This window comes from Plasmodium cynomolgi, chromosome 8 (assembly GCF_000321355.1).
Source record: "Plasmodium cynomolgi strain B DNA, chromosome 8, whole genome shotgun sequence".
Taxonomy (NCBI): Eukaryota; Apicomplexa; class Aconoidasida; order Haemosporida; family Plasmodiidae; genus Plasmodium; species Plasmodium cynomolgi.
The window spans coordinates 96372-105257 of record NC_020401.1 but is presented as its reverse complement, the minus strand read 5'-3'; the positions used below and the strand labels follow the sequence as shown (position 1 = coordinate 105257).

Sequence of the window (8886 nt, the reverse complement as noted above, 5' to 3'; positions counted from 1 at the left end):
CATATATATATATTTAGCGATTATTCGTTACTGTGGATGGTATTCATTCCCAACATAAGGCTTCGCAGTGCCTTTTTTTTATGTGCTTGCAAAGTTTATAGAAGATAAGACGAAGAAAATGGTTTTTGGGAAATCAAAAAAGAGTGCCTATCCTGGTGAGGAGCCAACACAGTATGTAACGGACAGATCAAATAGTGATGGTTCAAACACAGCAAAGGACAGTGGCAGAGGCAAAATAATGGGTGTCTTTTCCTTTTGTAAAGTTTTCACATTTGCTCTCCTTTTGTGGCTAGTACAGTGTTTCAGCATGGTAAGTTAATCAGTCACACGAATTAGGCATTTTTTACTGCGGTTTAATTGGAGACCATCCGCACATATATATACATAAATACGTGTTAAGTGAGAATGGCCACAAGGAACGTGTGTACGCATAGTGGGAATTCCCGCCGGCACAAAAGTAAAAAAAATTGTTACTTGTTAATATAACAACTCCCTTTTGAACTTCTTTTCCAATTTTTGCAGTACTCCGGCGCGTCCATGAAGGGTCAATACAACATGGGCAGAGCAGCTGCTGTAAGACCCAGTAGACTATTAGGAGAACCAATCATCGAATTCGACACAGTGTTCGATCTGTATCAGAAAAGCTTTTTAGACAAAATGGGATGCGATAGCAACCAGAAGGACCAAATTAGAACTATGATGAAATCATATTTCGATAAAATCGATTTGGGAGCCTTGGCTCAACAATTTCAACAAAACCCTTGTAGCATGTTGCAGTGTCCACCAGGAATGCCTGGAATGTTTCCACCTATGAAACCAGGTACATGCCCCCCAGGTTTTCCAGGAATGTGCTCACCTGCATTCCCCGGAATGTGCGGACCTTCCAATGTTTCCATGTTGCAAGGATCAAATCCAAATGCGAGTAAAAATGCAGACCCAGAAAAGAAGGAAGGTGAAGAGGGCACTTCAAATGATGGTGATAATCAAGAAACAAAAAAAGCACAAGGTGGAAAAAGAGAAGATGAACAAAAAACACAGATGATAATCCCATTTGATAATAGTAACAATAGCCCTGTTTTACATTATTTGAACTTTTTCAATTTCTTGTGGTCCACTTCCTTCATTATCATGAGCTCAATTATATCAGCATGCTTCGGACAGTTTCAACTTACTATGGGTTTATTTTCCGTATTATTTTTGAAAGGATTTAATTTTGTCTGGACCCTCAAAAAAATGCACGATATGTTTTTCCCAAAAAAGAAATAAATGGTTTATTGGGGAAATTCGGATATCCCTTCTAAGCATGAGCAGTTTAGAGAGAAGGCCAACCCCAAAAGAGCACAAAGCTGCTGGGGTGGCGCAAAGTTATATAGTAATTTAACGATGACGGAGCCACGATGGTGATGTGATGACGACTATTATCTTAATAAGGAAAAGGAAGAAAAAAAAAAAAAAATAGATCACATAATGTGTTTACTTCAATATAGAGTAATTTTTTTTTATATATGTAAAAGTCACCCCCTATCAAATTCGAGAGTTAATGGGCATATTTGATTACCTTTCTTAGGAAGGTCGGATGCTATGTTATATTGCATCATATCATACTATACCATATCATGTAATACTTTATCACATCACATTTTTTTTTTTATCAATATTCCTTTCCTCAGTATGCGATGTTAAAAACTCGTCATATATGAATATGTATGCTTTCCATACATGTTAGACATCATTTTTTTTTTTTTTTTTTTTTTTGTGCTACACAATAGTCTGTATATATATAATAAGTTAGACAATCATTCTTAAAAAAATTTTTAGTTTTTAATAATTAAATATAATATGTGCAATGCAGTTGTCTTGCGAGTTGATGAATGAAGCAAGTACAAACAGACGAAGCTACGCGTTCCTCATTTATATCTTAGAAAATATGTGAGCGTATGTATAAAACATTAACATTGCATATGTATTATGTACATATGGACATGTGCATATTTTTCTATTTATAAATAAATTGATTCTTAAAACTCTCCATTTTTATAAACTATATATTAAAATGAAATCTTTGATATGACAAAAATGTGGATAAAGTGATTTTTTTTTTGCTACCGTGCCGTATTGCCTACCAACTTGGACGCCAAAAAAAAATTGCCCATTAAATGTCCTAAATTTGTGGCAAAAACTTATTTTGGGAAGCGTAAGATATTGAAAGGACTGTTGCATGATATATTGTACAATGTATAGATAACCGTCCTTCTATAAGGAGAACATCCCGTCGTTAAGCACATCAAAAAGTTTATTTTATATTTCGCATAAATTAGTAGTTTTAGTTGTCGTCCCACGGAACTCCATTAAGCGCTTTCTTAATTTTTATGGAGAGAAAAAGTGCACAAATTTTAAGTGACCCTTTGGGGGTGAAGGGGGCAATTTCGAAACGGCTATCCACGGGGATTGTGTAACGATGGCAGAGGGGAAAAAAATTATATAATAAAACCAAGCAAAGCGAGACAGTTTTTGCATCAAGCGGGTTTTATCTTTCCATTCTGCCTGCGCTTATCAAAGGTGATGAGACTTCACAGCTAATGCCGAACCATTAAAGTGCTAAACAATGGTTAGTTTAAAGTGGTGCCCCTCTCTACGCCAATGTGTATGCATATGTATACGTATAGACATACACGTGCGTCAATCTGCCCCGATGTGAAGTTTATTTCCCCCATTTGCAATGATAAAAAATAATAGATGCGCGTTTAAGAATATTTGGGATGCAAAATTTTGTCCACTATTTATGGCATTTTGTGCGTCATTTTTAAGAACTGAGTAGGAATTCATGCCTAAATTCATCCTGCACATGATTGCAATGACCTTGTTTAGAACAGACACAAAACCGTGCTCCGAGCCTTCATATCGCATATAAAATGTAGTTCGCCACATATCTTTTTAACTTTATCGAAGATTTAGGAATCGTGAAAAGTATGTGAATTCTATTTATACTGACATGGAAGGGAAGATGAGGCACATGCATTGGGGCACTGCAATCACGCGCATTGCATTTTCTTCGCTAGGGGAAAAAAAAGGCGTTATAATTTGAAGAGGAAGGAAACATATATCATCTGCGGATAGATACGCTATTTTTTTTTTTTTCATTTGCTACTACTTAAATTTTAAGGTGTTACGAAATTGCAAAATGCAATTGCAACGATGTCCTCTTTATGTAATCATTCAGAACTGGGAGGGGGAAAATATAAGTAGCGTAGTGCAACGCGCTTTTGTTGAAATTTTATTTTTTCCTCCTTTATCTTAAAAATTACGCGCAATTTTGTGGACGATTATAATTTTTTTTTTTTTTTCTAAAAAAGAGGAATAAATTATTCTGATTTGAAATTCACAATGCAATTAAATATGATGAAATTTTAATATGCTAAAAATACCGTGTTTTATCTGAACATTTTCGTGTTATCCTTTTTCCATTTTTAGTATCCTCCTACCTGATGGCTTGAATAAATATGCTTGCCATTTTTCTTTTAAGTGAACCTAAAATAAATTTATTTTGCTGTTGTAGAAATGTCCATAGGATAAGTTACGTATGTTAATATTTTTTTTATCATTATACTATTTAATGAAAATTTTATTTTATTTTGTAAAACTGTGAAAAAATAGAAAACGATGAAGATGAATTACGGTGGGGCAAATGTAATAACTGCCTGTGGAGGGGGGGCACAAAATGTAACTAGCCATGATGGGTATGGCGACGTTGAAGGTTTAGCAGGAAAATGTCCTCGAAAAGGGGTAAAGTATGCTGCCTTTTTAAAGCTTTTCATGTTTGCCCTGTTCATATGGATAGTGCAGGTTTCGCACGAGGTAAGCCAATGGCAGCGCGTTTAGTGCGGTGTCGCCATTAGACCCTGCACGGATGTACGGATTAGGCACGTATGAATTGCTCACGTACGAATGCATCTGTTCTGTACGCGCGCGTGAATGCAAACGTTTCATATATTTCTTCTCCTTCCCATTTGAATATCCCCAACGATGTTCAGAGCACAAACCGTGGAGTCATGAGAGGGACCCCCCAGCTAGCACAAGCGATCGTACACAAAAGCGCTAACAGATTATTAGCAGAACCGCCAATGGATTTCGACGAAGTGTATGGGACATTCAAAAAACACGTTTTGGAAAAATTGGGATGTGATGAAGAACAATGCCAAACGATAAAAAATTCTGTGAAGTCCTATTTCGATAAAATAAAATGGAATGTGACAGATCAACAGAATGCAAAGGAATCTGAAAGGGAAAGTGGAGGATCAAATAATGCTTCGGATAAGGGAAATAAAGAAAAAAAGAGTTATAAATATACAGGACTTTTCGGTTCGCTCATAGATTTAGTTTTAAATTACAAGCTTACATCTCTCACCATTCTTATCCTATCTCTTGGATACTTCAAGTCTCGATACTTACTCGTCTTTATGGGCGTAGTTATACTACTAAATCTATCTTGGGAACTGGAAAGCTTAAATAAAAAATTGAAAATTCTGTAACTCTTTGCAATGTTTATTTTTGTCCAGATTATTCGCTAAACTTATGAGACACATATAGAATGACGATCCTTTCGGAGCTTAGATAACAATGGTATATTAGCAAAGAGAGAAGAATCTATTTATAAAGTGTTAGTTTTATGAAGGGTATACCTTTGTGTGTAGTTAGGTGGTCTACTGTGAGACTGTCTATTGGTGCTCAAACGAGAACCGCCTTTTCAGCATTTTCCAAAAAAATAAATAATACTTTCGAATTGTGTGTATGCCCATGCAGCATAAGCGTGTCGAAATAACGCTAAACGGTGGACATGTGCGCATATACACATATATGTCTATATCGTACATAAGCTTACCTTGTGGACTAGGGGGAGCATTCTCATTCGTGAATTATCATTTTAACAGATGTGGATGTATATCACTAGAAACTTTTGAAGCCTCGAATTTCGTGCCTCCATACAGTGCATTATGTTTACATTTAAAAAAAAAATAGCTCATTTGTTCCCCATTTGGGGATAGCCCATTTATTTTAATCAGCCGTTTTAACGTGCATGCGTATATATGTTTATATATGTGTGTGTTTTTTTTTTTTTCGTTTGTTTGTTTGTTTTTTTCGTTAGGGAACAGCAGGAACTGCGCTCCATTCTGCGTTTTCAAAACTTACAAGCATATTCCATTTTTTGGCGTTTTTTACCTAATCGTATTTAAGACAAAACGGCTCCGTGAAGGATGCCCATGAAACGTATCATATGATAATAGTGGCATTCTTTTGGAAAAAATAGTTAGCCTATATTAAACTCTCTGTGTGTTAACCAAAAGGGTGAGGTTAAAAATTTGCACAAAAATAATCTGCCATAGAATGTGCTGTAATAAATTATTTTATTTTTTTTTTTTGGCAGTTTATTAAATTGGTTACTATTAAGATGGATTATGAAGAAGGGGTTATTTTGAACATACCAATAGGGTTATCATATAGGAAGTGATAGCTTTGCAATTTCAGATTGCAGCGAGGGAGGAAAACGACCAAAAAGTGAAAAAATAAAAAATAAAAGTGCAGGCATGTTGCTCATTTGTATATTTCTTATAGCTACAAAATTAAGATAGAACACCACTGATTTAGAGTAAGCTAGATTAGAAATGTGAACTACCAGACACATTTATATCTATATGCGCAGTGGGGGACATTTTGCTAATATATTTTCCCCCACTCCCTTTTAGAAGTAAAATAAAAGAAGCGAAACTCCGCAGTAGTATATTTTTAACTGCTATATTTCTTTTCACTTGTGAAAGACCAGCGCGAGGATTTGGTCTTAGCCCCCGAAAAGGTTTACAAGAAGTTCCTAGATAGAATAACACTTAGGTTGTGATATTGTGGAGGTGGTGTGGGGAAAGCGACAATTACGGTTTATGTCCTTCGTTTAAAACTCCCATACGCTGGGTAAGCTAAAACATAAAGCAGAACGGGGCTCATTTTAAAACTAAAAGTTTTACTTAAGATTTATGCTTTACAAACTATGCGCCTTTATTTCGTTAAAATGATGAAAAAGTAGAATATTCCTCCACCCAGCCGTAAAAAAATTGCTATAATAATTTTATGCTTATTTGGGTTCCTCATTTCGTTGCTTAAGCTATAGAATAAAAAGCTGCTTCATTTCTATGGATGGTCTTCTTAATGGCCTTACCAATGTTATTAACAATATGCATTGAATCTTTCACATAATATGCTTTAACTTAGGGAAGAAATATGGTTTTACGAAATTAGTTTTACGGAACGCTTCTGGGAATAGTAGAAATATTTTAATACGTCAATGGACGAAAAAAAAATCATTTTTGCTCGCATTAAAATTTTTAATTAAATTTTTTAGAAGCCACAATTTTCGTAAAAAAAAAAAAATATATATACATAATAATATATATATACTACATCGTAACGGTTCGCTGCGATAAATAACAAAATTTACGCGCATATGTTTTTTAGCCATTTTTATTTTCTCATGTTATCCTAATGAATGTATTGCGTGTTATTGTAGCATAAATACAATTTTTCTATAATGAGCGAATTTAAGCAATGCAGTTTCTCCTGCTATTTTTCCTGTTAAATTTTTTCCTTATTTATAATTCCCTTTATGTATAATTTATTTGGTTTAGAATTTGATCTACTTCTAACCTTGTACGGATATGCAAAATGGTAGAGGTAACTTTTAGCAAGTTGAGTGAGGATACATATCTGGAATCGGCAAAAAATGCAGTGCTAAGTTTTAGGAGGGAAAATGAGAATGCCTCAAAAACGGGGGGAATCATCCGTGATAAAATAGGCAGCTTTACCCTTTTTAAAGTTCTTATGTTTTTCCTTCTAATATGGATAATACGGTGTTCCGGCGAGGTAAGCTTGTAGGAGGATATGGCAGCCCCGTTGTTGTGCGATTAGGGGCCTACATGTGGGCACAAGGCAAATGTGCATCAGTGAAGATGTTCATGAGAGCACATATATGTACGTTCTTGGACCTAGTTACATTTTCACCACTGTGAAAATTAACATTTTATTTTTTTTATCCTCAACTATGACTATTCGTAGGACGCGATTCATGAAGTTAAGAGTGATAGGGGAATCCCACAATGCTTATACGGCTACAGATTATTAGCAGAATCGGAAGTGCAATTCGATGCGATATTCGATTTATATAAGAAAAACTTTTTAAATAAAATGGGATATACTGATGAGGATTCAGAAAGAATCAAAACGACTGTGAAGTCACATTTAGATCAAACAAAAGGTATGGACACAGATCAACAGCGCAGAAAAAAATTAGAAGCTTGCGAGCATATTATAAAACAGGGTAGTGACAATAATATTTCGAAGTTTTCCAACAATTTCAGAGTATTATCTTCTCCTTATTTTCTTGTCTTGAGTTCATTCATATTGTTTTCTAATGGATATTACAGGTTTTTTTTAGCTCTAATGGGCATACTAATTTTAAAATTTGTAAACTTCTTTTGGGATTTAAAATATGTCATTTCAAGAATGGCGGAAAGTATGTAATGTAATGAAGATTTTTCAGAGGAGTTTATTTTGCACATTTTGAAATTGTAGTAAAATGGGTTCACTCTTATCTAGGTTGAAAAGCGCATCATAAAGTTTAATAGTAAAAGAAAAAAAAAAAAAAAAAAAATTAGCACCATTCCGTTCATGTGTTTAGTGTGTACCATTATAAAAGTATTTCATTTGTTTTTCGAAATCGCTGATTGGACTTCACGAGATAAGCAAACATTTGATTAATTTTTTTATGTTTCTTTCCAAAATGTTATATTTTGTTACCATGCATTATATGTGTAGATTTGTGATTTGATAATCCTTTTGTGTATTGCGGAGCTTGATAAAAATTTTCATCATTTTTTCCATCGTTGCGTTGTTACGATATATTTTTTAGTTTGGAACAGCCCCTTATGTGTTCCATGCGTTTACTTTTCATGCATTTGTTTTAACACGCACAAGTAGGAATGTACGTGTAGATGTGTCTATGTGTAGACGTACCTGTGTGCTTATGCACCTTTATTGCAGCTAAATTGTAAATAACTCTGTATACGCATAAATACTATGTTTTAGTTTCTATTTTAAAAAGCGTATAATAATACACTTGCCTAATTCATTTGGTGAAAAATTAGTTATATAAACCTCTGATGCATTCGTCGGGGTCTCTACACATCATTTTTGTGTCCCACCTTTCATATAAAGGGGACTCCCTTCGTGTACATTTTTTTTTTGGATAATGTTTACATTAGAAAGATTCTATAAAAATTGGGTAAAAACTTTTGATAATTAAATTTTTGTTAAAAAAAAAAGAATATGTCGTTTTGTAGTTTATCGGCTCTTACTGCCCCGAGGGAGGGAAATGTGGAAATTGCATGACGAAGTGCTGTCATGCGGCATATAGATAAATTATGGTTATTGCTTTACGTCTTCATTGTAGACTTTCCTGCAACTTCCTGGAAGGAAGGGAAAGGAGGTAGGTTTTACGAAAGGTTGAAATGTTCTTCTATTTGTAGAGTGCTGTCTACGGAAGAGGCCCATTCGTTCCAAATAAAAACAAAAGGAAAGGAAAGAAAGTAAAAGAAAGTGAATAAAAACGACATTTAGATGTACCTATTTTTCAATCTTCGTGTACACTTCAACATAGGCGCTCACAAATTATAAGCTAATTGCTTAAGTGTAACACGTACTATGGGCATAACTACTGTGATGCGCTAAAAAATGGCCGACTCAAAAGAACGATCTGTGCAACCTGTTTCCCTGGTCCCTAATGTGCACCGGTGATAATTGAAGCCAAAAATGTGGAAATATGCCCAAACGTATATATTTACATAC

At 34.7% G+C, this 8886-nt stretch overlaps 3 protein-coding genes across 3 annotated transcripts; all 3 read left to right on the top strand.

The window, feature by feature from the left end:
• Positions 1-118: 118 nt before the first annotated feature.
• On the top strand, positions 119-1266 carry PCYB_081130 (Pv-fam-h protein; the record flags this gene model as incomplete). The annotated part of the gene is made up of 2 exons (XM_004221851.1): positions 119-310; positions 523-1266. 2 exons carry the CDS (start codon positions 119-121, stop codon positions 1264-1266), a joined length of 936 nt encoding a protein of 311 aa, XP_004221899.1.
• Positions 1267-3364: 2098 nt separating this feature from the next.
• On the top strand, positions 3365-4529 carry PCYB_081120 (Pv-fam-h protein; the record flags this gene model as incomplete). The annotated part of the gene is made up of 2 exons (XM_004221850.1): positions 3365-3855; positions 4032-4529. Exons 1-2 carry the CDS (start codon positions 3661-3663, stop codon positions 4527-4529), a joined length of 693 nt encoding a protein of 230 aa, XP_004221898.1. The 5' UTR covers positions 3365-3660.
• A 1897-nt stretch (positions 4530-6426) lies between these two features.
• Positions 6427-7563, top strand: PCYB_081110 (Pv-fam-h protein; the record flags this gene model as incomplete). Its single annotated transcript, XM_004221849.1, has 2 exons — positions 6427-6906; positions 7099-7563. The coding sequence occupies exons 1-2, from the start codon at positions 6709-6711 to the stop codon at positions 7561-7563; spliced, it is 663 nt and encodes a 220-aa protein (XP_004221897.1). The 5' UTR covers positions 6427-6708.
• Positions 7564-8886: the final 1323 nt, after the last annotated feature.